Here is a 22,854-nt window from a genome sequence, read left to right on the forward strand (position 1 = left end):
GAGTTACACTCTAGGCATCCAGTATATATCGCATGTTTTGTCTCTATGAGTTCATAGTTGTGTTAACCATTAGAACATTTGTTGCACAATGTTTCGAAATATTAGGCAGCCACCAATATGTGTGGTCTTAGTTCTTTCAGGAATGAGCTTGTGAGCGTTTGTTTGCTTCATTCATTATTGTCTCTTAACGCAGGCACATGAAGGCTGCCGTTGTGTTACGACCATTCCGGGCTGTCGTTAAATTTTTTTTAATGTAATGTCTGGTGGTGGATTCTGTGGCTGATGTCGCATTTAACGTGGCTGTTTGACCAGCAGAAGACCTCTCGGAAGAACATTTCGCAGTTCACCTGTGAACAGCTGGATTGAAGTGTAGCATAGCTTCGGTCGCGCACTGCACTGGTGTCACATACCTGTATGCTCCTTGTAACCATTTACATAATGTCACGGCCATCTCGTAAAATGTTGAGCGGCTCTTATGCCACCTACGGTGCGTTTAGACAGCAAGGGTTTACCTGTGGGGTTTTGATCTTACATGAACCTTCGTGACATTGCGAGGCATCAGCTGACCTGGTTAATAGCGTATTGGTACTTGCGACATGCATGTCACAAGAATTCGCTTTCATTTTTTTGTCAACGGTTTGTTGTGTGCTTGCTCTCGTGATTCATAACGGCCCTCCCATTAATGATGGCGAGAGGTTTCTGCAAGTTTTGTGTTTGTGTGGCCACTGCGTCCAGAACGGTTTGGGTGCGACACATTGTAGTTTTTAGGTTTTAATGGCAAACATGCTTGCAACACTGCTTCCGGTGTTTCTGTGATGCACAGAGTGTTCTGCACCTTTTATTTGGATTTTATTTTATACTTCAGAGCTTCGCCAGTGGCTGTCATGCCCCTCATGTAATGCCCCAACCGGGGGCATTTGAGGTATTAATGAACCCTTTGTGCATGGTACCGTAGATTTGCCCTTGTGTTTATCGAAATGTGTGTATTGTAAGATGAGGAATTTTTATTATGATTAGTGAACTTCTCACTCACGATGCAGCATCTTTTTTTGTTGCTCTTTTTCAATCTGCACACAGCATTTATGTCAAGCGTGCTATCTCCATGTTGGGTGTTGTAACAAATTCCCAAACAGGTGGAGAGGTTCAGAGTGAACGTTCATAAATGTGGGGGCATGTATTAAAATGCCCAGTGTTAGGTTCACCAGCACTGGCACGGCCCTCGAGTATGTTGCGTGACATTTTGCTGCATATACTTTCTGCTTGTGGTGTGGAAACAACGTTGATGGAACTGCCTTTGCCCTGTGGGGGCCAGGACTGTGCACGGTCATTCATGTGTGTCGTGCCGTGGTGAAGCTTTGACGCCCACTCTCTCTGCTTTATGAGAAGGTTTGTCACAGCGCATGGGAGACCACCGGTGTGCGTGCACAGACCGGCGCACGGTTGTCCCCCTGCGGTGCCTCTGACCCTTACTGCTTGACCACCATTTCTAGTGGACTACGGACCAAGACGTCACCGACGCCATAAGCGCCGTCGGGGTCAACGATGTGTTAGACATCAAGTTTTTTGAGAACAGAGCCAATGGCCAGTCAAAGGGGTAAGGATTTTTTTTTCCAATGTGCCAAAAGAAAAAGTTCCGCATCCTCTCTGGAACTTACTTGTTGCTGTGTAGTGTGCTGCTGCTGTTTCTTCTTCTTCTCCTCTGGACTGTACGCCCTGCCAACTCCGAATTTTTCTCACGCAGAGAAGTTTAGCCGACGTTATGCTTCGGCCGCACGTGCACCGGAGGCCTCCTGTTCGGTTCGCTACTCGCATTTTGTTTGCTCGCGGACGGTGACTTGTAGTGTGGTGGACGAATCTCCGAGAGCTGCACCGAATGTTTGCGAATTGAGGAAAACCTTTCGAGATTGGCTGTCGTGTAACGCGTGAAATCCGAGTGAAACGTTTCTTGCAACGCGAGGCAGTGCAAAGGCTGTATTGTTAACGGTTTACATACATTGGCAGGCAGTGTTTCAAAATGCAGAAGGCTCCATTTTTTTTTTTAACTCGGCAGGCACAGACAGTTTTTGTTTTCCTTTGTGCATGTTTCAACCGATGCCAAAGACTGACAAATTGTAGCAAAAAAAAACTAATTCCAGACAGTGTTTGAGGTTTTGATGCTGCCGGCCTTGTAACTGATGCAGCATGGCGCCTTTGTTTCGGCTGTTTTATTTGTAAACAGTGTCATCCCTCTTTAACGTGGCAGGGTTTTACATTTCCTTTTTCTTCTGACGTAGGTTTTTTTTCTCTTGTTGTTGTACGCCTTTTCTAATTGCTGTGCATCCGTAACATTGAACGTTGTACTGTAGGGCGTCTAGCCATAGAATGAAATGTCTCCTTCATTTATTTGTGGAATTGCCCAACCTTTGTGATACCTCCCATACTCATAACGATTTGTTCTCGTTGGCTGATGGACTTGGAGGCCATTTTATATGCCAACAGATTGAGTGGAGATACTCAGCAGAGCACGCGTATTGATTAAAGAGAAGTTCTTGTTTATCTTATGCCCCGTTGCAAAGCCTTCGATGGTCGGGGCACATTCTATTATTTTTCTTGTGTGCGTGTGTGTGTGTGTAGAGCATGCTGCAGATTGTGCACTGGATGCGCCTTCTGTTGTCATGGTGTATTGGTCTAATCACTAACTACAGACGCCATTTGCTGGAACAGATGTGCTTGAGGGTTAAATGTAGTGCGGTTTTTGACCGGGCCAGATGCTGCGAATTCGTTAGGTGGTATAGTATGCACTTATGTCAGTGCACACTGAACAGCAATAACAGACGCTTTGAGGAGACTGGAGCTGTTCCTTCTGAAGATCTTGCACAGTGTGTGACTCTGGCACAGTTTGAGGCACAATCGTGCCAATTGCAAGGCAGTGGCAGAGGTTGTGCTGCTGCTTGGCTTTTTCGACTGGTTGAACTACCTTCAAGGCCCTACTGGTGAACCTAAAACAGACCTGCAGAGAAAGATGCATCTAGGCTGTGTCATATATGAAGGAATAAAATCTGGTGCTGGAAATCTGGTGAAGCCTAATCAGTTTCAGATTTTGTGCCCCACTGCTAGGCCTAACTGCTAGGCCTAACTGCTAGGCCCCACTGCTAGGCCTAAACTGGACTCCAGGAAAAGGTGCATTTAGATGGCATTGTTCACCGAGATATCAAGTCTGGTGCTGGAACTGTTGCAGGTTAACAACCAAGCCTAATCAGATTGCTTTTTTGGGCCGGTATGACGAACCAGATGGCTATCTGCTGAGCCTAAACTGGTCTCCAGAAAAATGGGCATCTGGATTCTTCACTTGACAAAACATTTAGCACAGTTGTGATTGGCATGTCTGCTGTAGGAAGGTGATCACCAGTATAGCAAGCATGCTTATGTAGCTGGACAGGTATTGGACAGGTTGGTTGGTGGCAGTTTTTTTAACAAGGGCTCAAGTTTGACAAACGCAGCACAAACAAAAAAGAGAAATGACAAAAAATAATAACCTGCGACTTTGCTGTTGCCTTCTATTGCCTCACATGCAATTTAAGATACGCCTTAGTGAGTGAGCGATCGCGGTCATTTTTTGAAGGCGCCTTGTTTCTTTTTAAATTGGGTTAGCTTACAACCTATGTACATTTGTTCCAGCCAATGGTTGTTGGTCGCACTCCTCAAATCTTTGTGACTAAGCAGGTGTCTTCTTTAATATTCGTGCCTTCAGACACTTCAGGAGGCACGGTATTTGCTATGTCGAAATCTGTGTCCAGTTCTGTCATCAACGCAGCATGTGCTACGATGTGCTATAATTTACAAGCGGAATACCACCCTGGTAGCGTCGACACCTGCACTGTTACCATACCAGTTTACAGGGATTGGTGCTAGTCTGTTTGAATTGCGACAGAACAGTGCCGTGTCAGTCAGGCATGTTGCCAATATATTGCTCATGTAGCAGCAACATTTGCTGCAGCTCACTAGTCAGTAATTCTGTATATTGTTGGAAGCTGAAAACTTGCATGTCTACTTCTTTATTTGTTTGAAGTTATTTTGCTCAAGACAGTGTGCGTACAGATGTGCTGCTGTTTATGGGAGCAACATTTCGGGCAACTCTGCTGTTCATGTTATTTAACGTGAATTTAATGCCATTTTGTTCTTGCCGGACTGAAGTAACGTGTGATTGGGGACTTAATGCCTTGAACTTTGTCTGAGCCATTCCTGTGCTTTTACTTTTTGTGTTCTCTTTGTGTTAAGGCTAGGAGACCTGTTAACATACTTCTTTCAATCTAACGCGCATTTGTGAGCTCCACACATGGGGAGCTGTAACTCCCAGAAATTTTTCTGTACCCCGTGGCATCGTTTTGATTCTTGTAGCATGTTCACAGAGGACTCTACAGGGGATGGAAACACAAAAATCTTGAAGCTTTGTAATGACCGTCGCTTGTGTATGTGAACTAAACACAGCACAGTTATGGCACTTGCTCCAACGGTTGTCAAGCAGTGCTTTCTTGCGGGCTTGCTTTTCTTTGTTTGTTTTTGCCTGTGTAAAAAAAAAAACGGTGCATCCTTGTTTTGATTTTTCTGCGACTACGCCACAAGGTGGTGTGGTCTTGGTGGCTTTCCCTGTAACATCTTGTTCATGTGTAGTAAAAAAAGAATGCTTGGTTTGGCCAGATTCTGCATTGTGACTTTGGGATCGGATAGTGCAGTCCGAGCTGTCATGGAAAAGCTGCCTAAAAAGTAAGTACAAGTTATTCCCGCTGGGGTAACCGCATGTGTGGGGAAAGGATTAATTATGCCAATCGCTGCATGCTACGGAACCCTTTGCCACACTGCTAATGATGTGCTTGATAGTGCTTGAGCCTGGTCCCGTATTTGTTCTGGGGTGTCCAAATGTCCATGACTTGATCTAGGTGCATTCTCTTGCTCCAAATAACAAACTTTAAACACTGCTTTCTCGGTGACGTTGCTCTAGTTCATGCCATGGTAGGTGCAGTTTCAGCCAAGGGGACCAGACAGGAAAGGCGGCTCGCCTGTTGTCACGCGGCTGTTTTCTCTGTATTTGGGGCTCCAACGATGGGCGCATACTGAAGTGGATAAAATGTCCCGATGCTAAACAACTGCATTGGTTTTTCTTTAAGATGGCATGGTAGTGAGTGTCAATTGACAAATATTTGGGGCTTAACTGGCTATTTTGCATTAACTAGCCATGGTTGCGCGGTGACTTTGATGTTTCGCTACTGATCACAGGTTTTATCCCTGTTGGAGCAGCCGCATTTCAACAGCGGTGAAGTACAAAAACACCCGTGTGCTGTTGGTGCATTTTAATAATCCCCACCCAGGTGGTCTAAGCTATTCCCTAGCCTTCTACTGCGACATCCCTCTTAGCTCATATGTCGCTTCAGGAGTAACACTCCAAATACCATAACATTTTTCGTTATGTCACTCGCATAAAAATTCCAGCTTGGCAGCCAGGCACTGTGTAAAGGAGGGGTTAAGGCCTGGTCAGGTGCTGTGGTGGTCTGATGCCTACACTGTGCACAGAAACTATTTTAAGAGGTGTCATTGTGTGTGTGCTTTTACGCCTGGAAAAGATACCATGCTTTACTTGTGCTGATTTTTTCGTTTGTTTCCTTCCCCCCACTCCCCACCCCTTTTCTCGTAATAGGGAGCTTCATGGTCAGAACCCAGTGGTTACGACGTGCAGTCGTCAGCACTTGAATCACTTTGAAATGCAAAGCCGCAAACCCAGCCAATGTACGTGGTATTCAGATTTTTGCGTGTCTTGTTGTGTAAACTTTTATCCAAACTTTTTTTTTTCTCTCTCTGGCTTCTGTACTGGAAGACAGTTTATTAGGGGTGTGCGAATATCAAATTTTTCTAATACGAATCGAATACGAATACTTGGTTCCGAATATCGAATAATCAAGGACAGACGCATTCAACCACTACAAAACATTTATTTGAGCAGCCAAGAACATCACAGTTCACCTATCAGTGATGAAATGAGCACAAAAGGTGGGTGTGTCTGCTCAAAAAGTGTCAGTCTCGAACATTGTTCTTAGAAGAGTGGAAATATCAGAGAAGATGGCTAGTACACAGCATTGATCAAGGCTAGCTTGCCATAATCACAAAAGCGCGTTGCTGGGATGAACATAAAAGGTTGTCGTGAAGGAAAACCGGCTGCTCCACATGGTCAAGCAAAAGTAGTAGTTCCCTTCTAGCTGAAACGACTTCTCCAGCCACAGATAATGCCCTCTCAATTGGCACTGAGCTGGCTCGTATTGCGAGGTATTTCGTGCACAGCTCTGACCATACCAGCTTCGCACAAAGAAGCTCACCAGCGCAGTCAGCTACTGCGTGGCCCAACGTTACGCATTGCTCTGGGCGCCGCCATGTTATGTCTCTGTCGATAGGACTTGCGGACCGAAATGAACGCCGGTGCTCACAATAGAACATTCGGCTACATACAAATATTCGCGTCGTATCGAATATTCGAAACAACACAAATACTTGGATTTCGAATCGAATACGAATACTGAAAATATAATATTCGAATTATATTCGAAAATTTCGAATATTCGCACACCCCTACATTTATTAACCTGCCTTGCGTTCTCTCTGGCAAAGCTTGCACATGATGTCGGCTCTATGGAGTAAATGTAATTTACCTTGCTTCTTATTTCGATCCATAACAAATAATTCCGTGTTTAAGTAGTATATCCAGATCTTCGTAAAGCCATTTAATTAGTTTTGCAATGCAAAACGTGAATGGTGGGTTTCTTAGAAGCGGCCGTTGCAGTGGTTCATTGGTTATGGTGCTCGGCTGCTGACCCAAAAGACGTGGGTTTGATCCCGGCCACGGCAGCCACATTTTGATGGAGGCGTGGTGTTAGAGGCGCGTGCGTGTACTGCACAATGTCAGTGTGTGTTAAAGAACCCTATTCTGGAGCCCTTCACTATGACATACATCCCTCATAGCCTGAGTCGCTTTGGGGCATTAAACCCCTCATATAATAAAGTTTTTGAAGAAAGAAATGTTACTTGTGGCCACATCTGTCTGCACGAAAATGGCAGAGGATGTTTACCAAGCTCATTGTTTAGAGAAATTTTGTCTACCATGTTCACATGTACGCGTAAAAAAACACCCCATTTGGGTTATGTTACTGTAATCGCCTGAATCAAAGAAATTGCTGTTAGATGTGACACACTGCTGCGTGTACTAAGAGATTTTTTATGTGCACATAGTGCCTCAGTTGGTTAATAGTGGTAGTTGTAGTAGTAATTGATTTGTCACCTTTTAGACAGTAAATAGCCACGGGCGTGCCAAAGCTTCAGTTGAGCTTGGGGGCGGTGCTCAACACTGTGTGACCTTACAGGTCAGCGAAGTGGGACTAAAAGCACTGGAGTAGCTCAGCAGCTTCAGGATATTCATGAGTTTATAACAAGGTCTTTGACGAGTGCTAATCCCTTGTTTATTGCTCACTATGCATGCATGGTTGGAGAAATTGCTTCTCGAAACATAGTATGCGATAGGATTTCTGGGATGTGCATTAATTAGTAAACCACTAAGTGTTCCCATTCCATTGAACTGTAGTCCTTATAGTAAACAGTGCAATCAAGTAACATTTAGTGGAAACAAAATATTGCAGCTGTTCATAGGACTAGTTTTTGTTTGCTAATTACAGGAGACTCTAGTTTCTATTCTAAGCATTGTGAAAACATTTGATTGCGTACTTGTCATCAACGTCTTGAGTGAGAAGCTTCATCATATTCTGTATGCACGAGCAATTGTGCGTTGTCTGTCTGGTTACGGCTGACATCGTAGTATCTGTGCTTGAAGGGCAGTCAGGGCGTAATAGTTCTTCAGCTGCACTCTTCTGTTTAGCTGGGTGGCCTTATATTTTAGTAATCCCTGCAACTCTTAAGATCTAGGTGTATGTGAGAGGGCAGACCCCCCCCCCCCCCCCCCCCCCCCCAAAAAAAAAAACGCATTTTTTGTATAAAAACTTTATTAACTTTTGTGCAAAATTCCTTAGTCACCTTCAAAGTACTCTCCACTAAAAAGGACGTCTTTTTTTCCCACCGTTTGAAGCATCTCTGGAACACTTCAACTTTGATATCGTCCAGCGGCCTTTGCGAAGCTGTTTTTACTGCCTACACATTACCAAAACGCTTCCCTTTTAGATTTTTCTTCATTCTCGGGAAGGGAAAAAAGTCTCACAGGGCTAGTTGTGAGGAGGGTGGGGAATGACAGGCCATCCCTGAGAGGCCAAATAGTGGGTCGCTCGTAAGGCCGTGTGTGCGGGGGCGTTGTCTTGATGAAGGGACCAATCGCCTGATCGCCAAAGTTCCAAGCGTTTCGTCCGCACATCCTCTCGCAGTTGTCTTAAAACTTTCAAATAAAAGTGCTGGTTAACAGTCTGACCAGGGGGAACAAATTCCCGAATCATCTTCACATTCAACTGAATGTGAATTCACATTATATACTGGAAGCCTTTAAAGCTACAAGCTTAGGGCTATGTCCATTGAAAAAGCCTTTATATCTCGGGGAAGATGTGTTGTTTGAGTACTAATTATATTGTGTGCATCCTAGTTAGAGAGAGGTGTATTTTCCAAAATCATCTTTGCTTCATTGAGCTGTGGTGAATGTATGTTGCTAGCTTTGGTGTAGAGAAAGAGTGATTGACACTTTCATTGTGTTGCCTCCATGTTTGCTTTTCGCGTAGCTTCGTCACAGTCGCGGGAGTATGACGAGTTCTACCGTGGAGAACGCCGCATGGATCGGTACATGGGAAAGTACGATCGCAACTCAGGTGCTTATTGCCCTTCTTCTTTCTCTTCTCTGTGGCTTTTTGTGCCATTTTTGTGACTGCTGCTCTAGCTCTCTTGGTTTCACCTCGCTCTGAGCCCCATTCCTTTCTCTTTTTTTTTTTTCTGCCTCGTGTAGGTGGCTATGACGGCAAAGGGCGAGGTGAACGTAAGTTGCTCTTGTTACTCTTGCGACTCCTCTGTGAGTACTTTGCTGGAAAGAATTTTCCTGTTATGAGTGGATCGGATCTGAAAAATCGGCGTGTTCAACCAGATGGGCTTTCCAAGTGGTTGCTGTGGCAGTGCACGACTGTCATGGTAGCATGAACACATTGCGAAAAACATTTGGTTGTCTACTGCCTGACCCTAAAACAGAAAGCCTTTTGTTTTGAAAACCTGTTTGTTGTGTCAACATTACGAAATTCGGAAAGGGCATACACTGATCTTTTTTTTCTGCACTAAAAGATTGGCCTAGTTTTGAGCTTCGGCTTGGGCATATATCAGGCCACATATCAGGCCACTCATGGGTGTAGCTTTGGAGTGGGCTTCCTGTGAGCAATGTACTTACTTGCTGTGATGGTGGCACAAGTTCTCAATACATTAGCAATGCTGTGGGCGTCATGACTAGTATGGAACACTATTGTTGTACGAGAATTTTGTGCAAGGGGCTTTTGCCCATGCATTTGCCGCTACCGACTGCCACGAAATGAAACATAAAGCCACAGATGCATGAAAACTTCATCTCTGTGCTTGCCTGTTGATGTATTGTTTGTGCAGCATTACAGTTGGGAGGTGGATTTGTCAATTGTTTCGGTGCTTTAACCAGGTGACCCGTACCACTTGGGTGGTGGCGACCGGGGACCTCCCTCTGGGCGACTGGGGCCCCGGGGTCCGTCCCCACAGGGCCGCTCTGAGAGGAGCCGCCCCTTCCCGAGCCAGGGACGCATGCCCCCCGTGGGGCCACCGCTGATTGGGCAGGCCCCTCCGCCCCCGCAATACACACCAGGTGAGCACACCCCACGTCACGTTCTCTTCCATTCATGGGAGGCTTTTTTTGGCATTCGAGTGTTATTTGGAGGAGAAGAGATGTTGGTTTGGGAAAGGGCAGGCATTTTACATTTGGTCCTAAAACAACTTTTACTAACACTGCAAGTTGTTCTTTTTCCCGAAATAAAGTCTCAAAGACATAATTCCAGCGCAAAGTAACAACTACCAAGACGGATGTATACGAGACGTTGCGCTCGCAACTACACTGGAACTCCGATTATGTGTCCTCTGACCATGTGATGAGCTCCATCTCATGACAGCTTAGTGCAGGCCCAGCGAACCCTCAATGGAGAAAATGTATTCAAGTCTCGATTATGTGACACAAAATTGTACGCTCCTTGCCTCATACATGTTAAGTGGGAACTGCCTGATACAAAAGAGGCTGGTGGAGTACTTTATTAAAAGGTTTCATGTCACACCAGGGTTTTTCAAATCGGAATTAACGCAGAGACGTGCGTGAACCAGTGCGATCGGGTGCATGACTGCCTGCATTGACAGTTCTGCCAACAGCTCAGACTCCGTGTGTGCGACCCGCGGCCGTTTGTGTGAGGCGGCTCTTGCCTGGCGCGCATTTCTGCTTGCTTCGCTGCCAAAGGCATAAGGAAGTCAATTATGCCGTCATGTCAGCGTGAAGTTTTTGTGCTGGCGGTAGCCATTAATAGAATTAGACATTTCTATGGTCAGTGGTGGCAAGTTTGAAAACACTTTTCGCTGCAGCATCAGTGCGGAGCAGGTTAGGGCCTGGTGATATTGTAACATGGCGGCCAGCCGAAGAATGAGGCGTGGTGAACAATGGAGAAGAGATGATTTAATGGCCGCTGGCCTAGCGCGAGCGCACCGCCCCGCGCCACTGCCAGCTTCGTCTTCGTCACACTACCCGGGGCCTCCGAGCGATCGTCCCGATCGGTGACGAACAGACGGCGAAATGGCGATGGTCTTGAGCGAAGGATCGAACAATATGTAGAAGATGGTGCAGTGCTGGCCGCCACGATGAGAAAGATGAGGGAATGAGTCCCGATCCATGAAGCATCCGGGCCGTAGGGTGCCAGGAGCTGACGGCCGAGGCCCTTGGACGCACCGAACGGCAGGGGCAGGGGGGCGGTGTCCTCATGTGTGGGCAGGGTCTTGGGTCGGTCGGGTCTTGGGTCGGTCAGGTCTTGGGTCTCGGGTCTCGGGTCTTGGGTCGGTTGGGTCTTGGGTCGTCGTGTCTTGTGGTCCGGGCGGGGGACGGGGCAGGGGTGAGCGTCGAGGGCGGTTCAGGTCGGGCGGGCTGGGGCGCGGCCGTGCGGCGCTGACCAGGTACTCACGGCCGACGTCCACGGCAGGCCCAGGACGTCGAAGCTCCGTGACCAGGATGGCGATGAAGGGGCCCCAGCACCTCACACCAAATGTAACATGGCCGCCAGCCGAAGAATGAGGCGTGGTGAACAATGGAGAAGAGATGATTTAAGGGGGGACCCTGGTCTTTGAAAAAATATTTTTATTAATGAAGTCACAGTTATGAAATTTCCAGGCCACATGTAGTTTTGTGCACTGATTCTGGATATGTCATTTAATTTCGTGTAAAACAATTCCTTGAGCACATGTGCAATTTTTATGGAAGTATTTTGGGAAAAGTTTTGCAGAAAATTTGCTGCAGGAAACTCGCTCAAATGCATGCCATTGGGTTCTCTTGACACCAAGGAATGCAATAAGGGTAAAATTATCATCCTGGCTATCATAGAACTTGAGTTATAGAGTTTTGAAGTTGTCGCTTCAGAAATGAGAAGAAAAGTGTGTACTCCTGTTTGTGAAGTGGCAGCTTTAGTACCCTGTAACTCAAGTTCTATGACAGCCAGGATGATAATTTTACCCTTATTGCATTCCTTGGTGTCCAGAGAGCCCAATGGCATGCATTTCAGCGAGTTTCCTGCAGCAAATTTTCTTATATGCTCTCTCCAAAAGACTTGCATAAAAATTGCACAAGTGCTCAACAAATTGTTTTACACAAAATTAAATGACATGTCTAAAATCAGCATACAAAAATACATGTGGCCTGAAAATTTCATTACTATATCTAGATTAATAAAAATTTTTTTTCAAGACCAGGGTCCCCCCTTAATGGCCGCTGGCCTAGCGCGAGCGCACCGCCCCGTGCCACTGCTAGCTTCGTCTTCGTCACAATATTGAGAGAGCAGCATGTTCTCACTTGGCATGCCACTCATCACTGCAGTAATCGCGATACTGGTAAATGTTATGGCTACGTTTTTTTTGCCTTTATGGTGCGAATTTCTAAAGCAGGCTCTGCTGCCTAAATGGAAAGTTGGACAGAGTCTGAATGGACAGACGTTGCTGGCATGCTCATACCGCACATCACATAGCATCTTGAGAGAGTCATAGCAGCCATAGTTTTGGCACGTCGCGCAAATAATCGTTCTTGAAGTGCACGTGACACCAATTTAGTGTGTAGTGACTGGAGCGTGCATCTTGTCAATGTCAAAGTTGCCTCCTGGCTGCGTACGGTCTCGTTCTTAATCGTGCTGAACAAAAACAGGGGCGCCTTTATTACGCATGGGGAAGGGAATATAATTTGGTTTTACAGCCAGCCTTGGAGATAAGTGTGCATTGTGTAAGGTTCCTGCTTATACAGAGAATTCCGTTTTTATGTGCGGGAATTTAAAAAATTCCTGTGAGCAAACTACTGGCCTAATCGAGAGCAAACTTCGCTCACGGGGTAGCATATTATGGTCTACGTTATTTGAGATGTAATTAAACGTCGGTACTTGCCTGCATTTCCTGAAATTAAGAAGAAACTGCTGTCAACTGCGAGAAAAGCTGTCGCAGACGAGAGCTATACGCGAGCCGAACAGCTGGTTTGACAGGGCACGCCATCTGCCGGAAGGCGAGGCAAACGCGTCAAACCAGCTGCTCGGCTCGCGTATAGCTCTCGTCTGCGACAGCTTTTCTCGCAGTTGACAGCAGTTTCTTCTTAATTTCAGGAAATGCAGGCAAGTACCGACGTTTAATTACATCTCAAATAACGTAGACCATATTATGCTACCCCGTGAGCAAAGTTTGCTCTCGATTAGGCCAGTAGTTTGCTCACAGGAATTTTTTAAATTCCCGCACATAAAAACGGAATTCTCTGTATGACACCTGGATTATGTGTTCGTTTTGTGAGGTCCCCTGAAGGTTGTATATAACCGAGCTATTGCATCACTGACACTTTTATTGCATGTGCAGTCAAGAATTGAACATTCCTGCTGCTATGTGATGCAGTGGGTTTACTAGGTGTGTCAGCCCAGCTGGTCACTTTGGTGGGTATGTTTTGTGCTACAATGATGTCTGGAAATCTGACCCAACTTGCCCAAAGGCACATCTTCCGCTAATGTTTCTACTGCGCAGCCCTTCAGTTTCCCAGCAGCACATTGTTCCAAACTCGTATGAAAGAAAGGCTTTTTTTTTATTGACAGTGAGTGGGGCCCCTAGTGCTGCATTTGTTTTGAATTGACGAGAAGAAAGGGGCTCAGGCGGCTTTGTGCACAGGTGGCCCGATCTTTCAGCACTGACCCTTTCGTGGTGGTCCTCTGTGCAGACTACCCACCTCCCCCAATGAGGCTCGGGGGTCCCCCGCCGCCCCAGGTGCACCCTCCTGGTCCCCCCCCACCTCTGCGGCCACCACCACCCCAGAGCGGGCCCCCGCCTCCACTGCCAGCCAACCTGCAGGGCCCTCCGCCTCCCACCGGAGCTGTGCCCCCACGGACTGGACCCCCGCCACCAAGCCTTCTGCGCATGGTGAGCAGGGAGGGCCGGGTGTCGTCAGGGGTGGTCACCCTGGGTCCTGGGTCACCTGGCTCCTCAGCACAGGACCACCCTGGGTCCTGTGCTGAGCTTGCGCTACAGGCTGCCATACGGAAACTAGTCTACCCAGCCATTGACCTGCCACCCTCAAATTGCATTATGGGTACAGATAGTTCACATGGAAGTACAAGAATGCAAAGAAACCCAATATGTACAGTCCAGCCTGAAGTTGAAAAAGATTGTACAGTTCTTCATTGCATGCAATTTCTGCTTGAAGTCTAGAACCAAAATGACAAATAAATCTGGGTGATATCACCTAGCCAGTGTTCACAGTGTTCACAGTACTTGGAGCCATAAAACCAACTGTTTTGAGGTAAGCGGAGCTTGAGATGAGCAAAATGCACTGATAGTGGACTGCTAAAATTAAGACTCTTATGTAGCATTAATTTGCTACACAAATACCACTGCATGAACCAAGCAATAAAGAGCCCGGTGTGGCAGCACAACGTCACAACAAACTTCACCAACAATAAAGAATGAGCCACCTCTGAGCACGCAAATGCCTTGATGATGCAACGCTGGCAGCAGCCACTGCCACTTTCACCACAGCTCACACAATGTAGCGTCTGTGGGAGGGGGAGGGGGGGGGTGCGAGGATGTTTAAGGCACACCCACCTTTTCCCAAGCATCTCCTCTCTGTCTGCCCGGTCATCGTTACTTTGGAGACAGACCCTCTCCCCACTACAGGCGTGTCGGCTGTTGGGGCCAGAATTGCATGAAGAACAGAGCAATAACGAGAGGCATGCCCGGCTCACTCTGCCACTTCTTTGCTGCAGCTTTTTGCTTTGCACTGCTTATGAACATGAATTGTTATGTCACTTGTTGCAGTGGCGCAAAAGCAAAAGCTGAGGAGTCTGCTGCATTTACTAGAGAGCAGTACAAGGGGCGCTTGAACGCAACGCATTGTGTGAACTGCGTTCGCTCGCTGCTGCGTTAGACATCCCTTTTGTGGCTGTTCCATGTTTTGTGGTTATTCAAAATGAAGTTTTTGCGTGGTTTGGCCAAATTTCAAGCTACACAGCGGTGTCTAATAAATGGTCAGTGTAGCAAGTCCGTTATATCGTGGTTAACCACTGCAACACCTTTTTTAGATGGAGTTCACAAACGCACAGTTGATGGGGGCAGAGTTAGGGCATTAAGAAAATTGTTAGTATTGAGGAATTCATGTAGAGGTTCATTAAGCTAGGTTCATCTTTGCCACGTTGGCTCATCAGATTTATTTGCAGCAATAAGGCATGGCAGGATGCTAAGGGAAGGTGTTGCACAATGTCCTCTGGGTAATGTGTCTAATCGAGGATCATAGCTTGAGAATGATCCACACATGATGACTCTGCATGGCTTTTCTGTTCTGCTCCCCTGCAGCCCCCTCCGAGAGGACCTCCGCCACCGCTGGGTGCTCCACGAGGCCCTCCCCTGCTTCCAGACCACAGGGGACCGCCCCCAGTGAGCAACGAGTGGGAGAGGCCTCCAGGTGAGGGGCCAGAGAAAGAGCACCTTAGCACCTTGTGCATTGTTGCCCAATTTCTTTCGGAGCCCTGCCTGCATGTTGCTTATAATACAGTAGAAGTTCCCGGTTCGTACGCCCAAAATCAATGCAAGTGAAAAATGCCCCCCAGAGTTACACTTCCATCTGGTTAAGGTGTTCATGGATAGTACAATTTCCCGGAAAGTATGTTTATAGTTTGGGGAATTCTGATTGTATGATGCATTTAGCTTTGAAACATGAGGCCACGTGACACAAAAACCGCAGTGGCAGTCGGCCACTGGAGTGGCTTCTGTGCAGTGCACAAGTACAATGGTGTGAAGCATGCTAAAGATGACTCTGATGCACAAACATGCGAGCAGGTGGTACAAAAAACAGTCTGTTACCAGAGCGGGGTGTCCGCAGTGCAAAAGTGCGATGGGGCAAAGCATTTGAAAAGAATGACGGTGACAGTAAAGCGCTTGCAGCTGCTTTCGTCCTTGCTTGTGACTGGACTAGATGTGTTACAAAGTTTCATTTGTGCTAAGAACAGAGCAACTGCTGATGGAAGTCTACAGACACTAGTCCTCAGACTTTGCGTCATTGTGCGCTTACATGCTGTTTACTAAGTGAAAGTGTCTGTTAACGCCCTTGTTTTTTCGTGACAATTGTGAAAAAAATATGAGATTCTGCATGTTATTATTTATTTCTTTTTTAAGATGGATTCACGCCATTGTCAGAAGAATGCTCGCAAGGGCTGACTGTAGCATCAACAGTGATCTAAAGTGGTGTTGCACTTGGATGGTTTGGAAGCCACGTTAGCCGTGTTGATAGCATTGCAAGGGCAGATAGTTTTACATTTGAAGTTGTGTCACTGAAGCCCTGCTGAGTCTTTCACATTTAGTGATGATGCCCTCTCTTTACAGCCCTCTCCTGGTTATCTTTCTTGAAGGAGTCGCTGTACTCAGTCTTGCTATTTGTTGGCATTAGAGGGGAAACTATATGTACGGAGTGATAGCTTCCGTGGTTCCTTACATAATAATTCTCACATGCTTGGCACAAGCTGTCCCACAGCTCTGGGAGCATTAGCCACACTCTCACAGCTACCGTTTTGTTGCCATCAAATTGTGAGGCACGTCATGGGTGTTGGCAGGCTAATCCCTTCCTTCCCTGCTTGCTAGATTTGCTGCCATGAAATCTTTTGTTTGAAGGGGTGGTTCTCTTCTGTGTGTATTGCTTCTGTTCGACCCGCCTCTTCTCTTTCTCCCACTTCTTCTCTCCCGTGCAGCTGGAATGCACTCGCTGCCACCCGTGTCGCAGCCACCCCCTCACCCAGGTGGAGTGCCCCCGGGCCCCGCTCCTCCGGGCATGCCACCCAATCGGCTGCCGCCACCTGGTGAGCTGCCAACCTTGGTCTAAGCGGGGAGTAGTCTTCATAGGGGACTCACAAAGCCTTGGTTGTAAATGGTCTGTTGTTTGTTGTCCAGTGAGAACCACACCACCGCATGCACCGCGAGCGCATCAGCACCGCTGTGTGCCCAGAGGGGCTAGTGCTAGTGGCAGGACAATTAAGGGGAGACACTGGTCTTAAAATGAAAATTTTTATTATTAGAGATATTGTAATGAAATTAGGTGTGCATATGTATTTCTTCCTCCTGTTTTCAAAAATGTAATTAGTTTCTGCCTATCTCAATTAGTTCTCAACTTATGGGAAAATAACTGAAGCCTAATTAGGTAATTTCTTACGGGTCATTAAGATACTTTCCCTCAATATTTTTTGGTTCTGATTGAAATGTAGCTGTAGCCAAAGATCTGCCATGTGGAGCTATGCTATTTATATTGTTATTAAGGTACATCATCATATAAAAATATTCAATTATGTCGATGCATCACAATTCTGGAATATAATTAGCTGGTATTATTGTCTGCAAAATTTGATATGTTCGACTTAGAAACATAGAAACAGCATAGCTCCACAGTTCAATTCTTTCTGAATTCAACGGTGTAAAATTTATTAAAATTGGACCACAAAAACATAATGAAAAGTTCCGTAAGGCTAGTGACATTGGCAAAAAACGTGAAGCTGAGAAAATCGCATTTAAAGTTTTGACACTGACTACAGAAAATTTTGTGAGGAATCTTCAACAACGGATTTTATTTAGATGTTCCCTATCTATTTCTCTACAAAGCAAAACAAAAAGCGTCTTATTCCATCCAAGGAAACATTAATAAAAAAAATGTCAAAGGTGTAAGCGTGATGAAGTTGTAAAAAAAATTTCTCATGAAGTTATCGGTAGATTTTTTTTAGAGACAATGGAGTGTAGGGCTGCGGTGTTGAGCTCTAAAGACAATATTTTGAACCCTGAAAACTGTTTTTTGAGAGACCCAGCAGTCCGGAGCCAAGGAGATCCGAGCCCCCACCATGGCAAGCAGTTGGGTGGTCCTGAGAAGGACCGTTGGGTGTGACGTTCAGCACGTCTGCTCTGTCTTCGAGAAGAACCACCTGGATGTTAGGCAGCACGCTGTCCTGTGCCTCTGCAGAACGTCTCTATAGCAGTCCAGGACTATAATCTTTAGTTGCTCCTGTTTTGTGCCGCCTTGTCAGAGTCTCTTTCACATCAGTGCTCTTTTGATGAGACCCATTGGCCTTGCGCAAACGCAGGGCGTCTTTCTCTAGGCTTCGCCGAACAAGGCAGCCACCAGCAGTGTAGCCCAGACTTGCAGTGATGGACTGATTGGTTGCCCTCCTTCCTTGGTTATAGATGGCAACAGCCTCAGCAGCGGCCCGCTTCACACTTTTCAATGAAGCATTCCCATTCTTGGAAGCTTGTGTCCAAATGAGAGAGTGTAGGCTTTCACTCGCATTCTGCGTCCTTCCCTCACTGCAGCGTGCCAACAAGTTCTCATCGCTGAGCCTTGCAAACACTGGCTCCAGAGCAGCCCCAACACAAGCCGGGAGGGCACTCTTGTGTGGAGGTGGAAGCTCACCATGGGCCAAGGCTCTATTAAACTTGCACCAAGAGTCAGCACCCTCAGGGCACTTGGAATGGTTTGGGACATCATCTGTAGACATCATGTGTAGGAGTATAGCGTCCACTGCCTTCTTCATGCCTGGAACATCATTGCTGTTGCTCCTCAGGGCATAGCCGTAGTAGTTTGTGATCTTCTTGATCTTGTCCTGTGTCAGCCGGCCTCTTCCACCAAGAGACTCACCTTGAGCCTTCTTTTTGTCAACCAGGTTCCGCAGAGCAGTCCCCATTCGCTTATGGACGTGGTTGATACAATCTTTCTTTTCAACCTTTATGAAGCCATACACTTCTGCTTCTGATAAAGCATGAAAAGTCCGGCTGTCTCCATCAGAGAGGACGGTCGTGTAGCGCAGACCATGCTTAGCCAGAGACCTCTGAAACATGGTCAGCGCAGCCTCCACTTCCATGCGGCCAGAGTTGCAGTCAATGTTTCGCTGGCACTCGTGGGTGGCGAGCCAGTCACAGTACCCATCATCTTGTGGCTGTGGTCCCACGGCACATCCGAGACAAAAGTTTGAATAAACAACGTGGTCGATCACCAGACCAGTGTAGAGCTCAACAATGCAGCCCACACTTATGTGGGAGCTACGACCTCGGGTCATCCAAGAGCCATCAAAAATAACGTCAATATTCCCAACTGGGTTCAAGAAATCTCTATATAGATCCTTGATGACTGCTACACTGGCAGCTTCGCTTGCAGTCGCTGTGCTCTCGCAGGCTTTCACGAAAGTTTTTAGGTGTCCCTGAAAGGTCTTGTGGTGCAGACCTCGGTGCGACAGGTTCATACAGGCGCAAAAGTCGGCAAGGGCAGTCACGCCTTTGCCTATCGTCTGTATGCCCTTCATGGCCCTCATGTTTACTTCGAAGGGAGTAATGTTGGCAGTTCCACTTACTCGTGGGGAAGAAAACTGCTTCTTCTCGAAGTTGCAACTGCCGCAGACGAGCTGGAGCTTTACAGCTAAGCCGTACTCCTTGTCTGATGCCTTGCTCAAAGTCAGACTTGCAGTGCCGCAGGTTCCGCACTTCGATTGCGCGAAAAAGTTGTTCAAAACTTTCATATCCACAATCACAAACTCAGTACCAGCATCACCGGTCTGGCACTCCGCGCTGACACCAAGAAGTTCGAACTTGCGCTGGGTCGCTGACTTTTCCGACAGCGCGGACTTCGCGTGCGCCGATCGCTCAGCAAGCTGCGCCTGCTCCGCCGCTGAGTAGTACGCGGCATCAACACGAACTGTACCGTGATCCGGGATGCAGTTCGTGGTGGAACTTGGTCCCGCGGTGTCATCAGCGAGCAGCGTGGCTGACGTTCCCGGCAGATCGAGCGAGTCCGGCACCGGCTCCAACGCAGGTCCCGACGGCGCACATGTGGCCGACGCCTTCGGCTTTTTGTTCCACGCTCGCTTCTTACGGCTTCCAAAAGCTCGTTGCGTGCACGGTTTAAGTCGGCTGTCTCCCGTCATCTCGCTCGCATGGAAAAACTCCAGGCACAAAGCAGAAATGCGGCGCGAAGAGAAAAAACAAGCGCAAAAGCAGACGCGCACGAAGCGGCAGCCACGGCAGCGAACGCAAAAGAGAAAGAAAAAAAAAATGACGCGCCGGTCACGCGCCGGTCACGCCAGCCAATGGCAGGCGCGGAACGGCGCGCTTGAAAAGCGCGCCGTGCGCGAGCCAATCAGCGACCCGGAAACGGCCTTCGGAAAACCGGCCAGGGCAGCCGTTTGGCTTGAGCGACGCCATTTTGAGAAGTCGCGAATCGCGCACAAAGAAAACAGCTTCAAATCAAGCCCAAGATGGCGGCGATCGGCTGGCTGCTGCGTCCGTGGCGCGCGCGGGAAGTTCGAACAAATTTCGCCCTTTTGAGGGCATTTCGTGGCTGCCTTGGTATATTGAAAGCAGATTTTATCGCATTTCCCGGCCGAATTTAGCGTTAATAATTTGAGAATAGGTGCTCGAAAGGTTAAACTTTCCGAAAATGAGTTTTGCTCAAAATCGATTTTTTGACCATTTTTGACTGTTCTAAGACCCGCGTCTCCCCTTAATGCACATTGTTTCCAGACAGCTCAGGCTTGCGGTGGCAGGTTGAGCGGCAGCAGTTTTCTTTTGTCTTACTATAGCAGCTACTTTGTATGTTCATTTGTTGTGCAACAATTTTACACCAGAAAACAGACAGAACCTAGATTTACGCACTGGTCACATAGCAGGGGCATGCATCAATGAGATGCTACGTGATTGGTTGATGCTTCCCTGAGCAGGCACCTTTAAATCAGTGATTCTGAAAACACCTCTACACTTGTGTGTCATGGATGCTCCGCGACCAGTTTTGATCGATTTGTTACTCTGTCGGAGCTGCAAGTAACTTGTGGGTGGCCATAATGGATCGAAAAAAGTGGTCGCGCAGCGTTCGCACCCCTTATATGCATGGTTTTAAGAAATTCAGTTCGGTGTAACATTGGTGACGTACGTGCCCTAAGGTAATCTTAAAAACGGAGGCTGCAGCTTCACTCAACTTTAGGAAAACTTAAGGAAGTCGTTAGCTTGGTGTGGCCTGAGCAGTTTGAGATTTTCTTTCTTCACAGTGACTGTTGTTGGGCTACGATTTTTGTGTGCATCCATTCAGTGTGCAGCTTTGGGGCAGGATGTGGTGTGAAGGAAACTTGACCATGCAGTGGAGGATAAAGTCAGGCTCTTTTCAGGCCTGGAACGAGGGTTCACTCAGTTTCTTACTGAAAAGCAGTGTACATTATAAAGAACGTTTCCACAAATGTACGAGACTACTTGAGGTCAATCGCGCTGCACTGTGGAAAATTGTTTGCAAAGATGAGGGGGTGAAAGAGAGCCCCTGTCAAATGATGTGCTAGGAACGTTTGTGTGAAAAGGGGGCGAACTTGGTTTCTTTCCGCCCTGTGGTGCCCCCAGTGGTGCCGGCAACCAACGTGCCCCCGCCAGCACCCCACGTGAACCCGGCCTTCTTCCCGCAACATGCCGGGCTGCCGCCACCACCGACATCGTCACAACCCTCAGACCCTTATGGCAGACCACCTCCCACTCAGTACACGCACGACTACCGTGGCCCAGCCAACGACAGGTGAGTCACTGGGCGGCACTTCATCGTTAGACGCTTCTAAACTGCATTTCAGCTGAACCTCCTGTTTTGAATGCGGCACAACAGTCTTTCTTGATCGCTGCCATTTGTCCGCTGGCGCACAATACACAATTCGTGCCCCTCTGCTCCCTTTTCAACTCAGCCTCGAGAATTTTGTGTCTTTGACTCAAGCTAGGTAGATTGCATGGTCGCTATGGCTGCTTTGTGGCTTGAGGAACCTTCGCAGTCAGCTGCTTTTCTTGGTCGGTGTTTTACATCCTGCCGCGTTGAACTGCTCCTCTTTTTTGTACGGGGCATTGCGCTCTGTGTTCCTCGCTGCTTTCGCTGTTTGACATGCCCTAGCATTGGGCTGCTCTCTATGAAAGCAGCGTATTTGGCTGCCTTGCCCGTCTACCCACCTTCATGCATGAGGCTACTTTTGGTGACACACGCGAGCCTTTCCATCTTTTGACTCGTCCGGCTCCATTACATGGTTGCAGTAGCAGCACTGCTGGCGCTAAATATTTTGAAGCATCGAAGGAATGTGTGAGAGGTGATGAATTGAGGACGCTTTGCATGAGAGCCTGCCAGTTGGGGCGTGTTGCATGAGAGGCTGTGCTGATGGCATGTGGTCCAAGTCATTGGGAAACGAAGCTGTTTAGTTTGCTCCAGTGCTGGTTAAAATGCTGCTCGGGGCTGTAATATGGTACCGTATTTACTCGAATCTAGGCCGGCCATGATTCTAAGCCGAGACCCGAAAGTTGAAGGCCACAGAAAAAAAAAACTTACCTCGATTGTAGGCTGGCCGAAAAAACAACTGCGAACAAGAGGTACAGCACGCAAACGACATTTATTGCCAGGAACCCGCTCAGGCTGATCCCGGGCTGGCGTTTGGCGAGGAGACGTATGCAACGCCAGCCCGGGATCAGCCGCCGGAGTCCCGCCCGGCTTGAAGATTTGACGACTGCTCTGCAGCGAGTATAACTTTCCGCTTGAAGGCGGCACTATAATGGCACCGCCTGTTTGGTGCCATGGTGTTGGTGATAAAAACCACGCACGAAAACTTCACTGCTGCGAATGTGCTCACGCCACCGCACGAGAACAGAACAAGGCCAAAATGGCAGCCAGTGCTCATGTGTGCTTTGATCAGTATCGGCTACGGATAGCAACGGCTACGGATAGCAATGGCTACAGTGCTGTCTTTCGTTGGCGTTTTGTGGGGGCGCCACCTGCGTGCTACATTTATTCGTATTTTACGAATACGAAACCTCGAAACGAAATCCTCGAATCTAAGCCGACATAAGAGTTCTACATCTCGTTTTTTTTTTTAAACTATCGGCCTAGATTCGAATAAATACGGTAGTTCTTTTTTTCTGCTGGATCCCTTACTTTGCTGACTGTAGTGCAGTAGATGCTTTTGGTCTTACTAACTCTAAAGGAGGCTAGGTAGCTTTCTGACCACAGATGGTGCTTCAAAGATCTCATTTGTTTCATTACAACACATAGTTTTGAGTTTTAGATGTGTTTCATTTGAGGCAGTTCATAAGGCTTGGCCTCCCACAAGAAATCTAAGCATG

At 47.4% G+C, this 22,854-nt stretch overlaps 1 protein-coding gene across 10 annotated transcripts in view; it reads left to right on the forward strand.

Moving 5' to 3' along the window:
• The window catches only part of LOC149371494 (cleavage and polyadenylation specificity factor subunit 6-like), a 104,489-nt gene that overhangs the window by 11,393 nt on the left and 70,242 nt on the right, over nucleotides 1-22,854 (forward strand). For 6 of the 10 annotated variants that reach the window (XM_089565728.1, XM_089565727.1, XM_089565732.1 and 3 more), the window contains exons 4-13: nucleotides 1,491-1,594; nucleotides 4,678-4,743; nucleotides 5,672-5,760; nucleotides 8,733-8,819; nucleotides 8,954-8,983; nucleotides 9,641-9,820; nucleotides 13,436-13,635; nucleotides 15,064-15,172; nucleotides 16,452-16,558; nucleotides 21,102-21,280. In XM_089565728.1, coding sequence (XP_089421854.1) covers nucleotides 1,491-1,594; nucleotides 4,678-4,743; nucleotides 5,672-5,760; nucleotides 8,733-8,819; nucleotides 8,954-8,983; nucleotides 9,641-9,820; nucleotides 13,436-13,635; nucleotides 15,064-15,172; nucleotides 16,452-16,558; nucleotides 21,102-21,280 — 1,151 coding nt within the window. Of the gene's footprint in view, nucleotides 1-1,490; nucleotides 1,595-4,677; nucleotides 4,744-5,671; nucleotides 5,761-8,732; nucleotides 8,820-8,953; nucleotides 8,984-9,640; nucleotides 9,821-13,435; nucleotides 13,636-15,063; nucleotides 15,173-16,451; nucleotides 16,560-21,101; nucleotides 21,281-22,854 lie in introns of all 10 variants that reach the window. The other 4 variants (XM_089565729.1, XM_089565733.1, XM_089565731.1 and 1 more) reach the window with 3 other exon arrangements.

Source organism: Amblyomma mixtum, chromosome 1 (assembly GCF_055824585.1).
Source record: "Amblyomma mixtum isolate Tamu chromosome 1, ASM5582458v1, whole genome shotgun sequence".
NCBI classification, from domain to species: Eukaryota; Metazoa; Arthropoda; class Arachnida; order Ixodida; family Ixodidae; genus Amblyomma; species Amblyomma mixtum.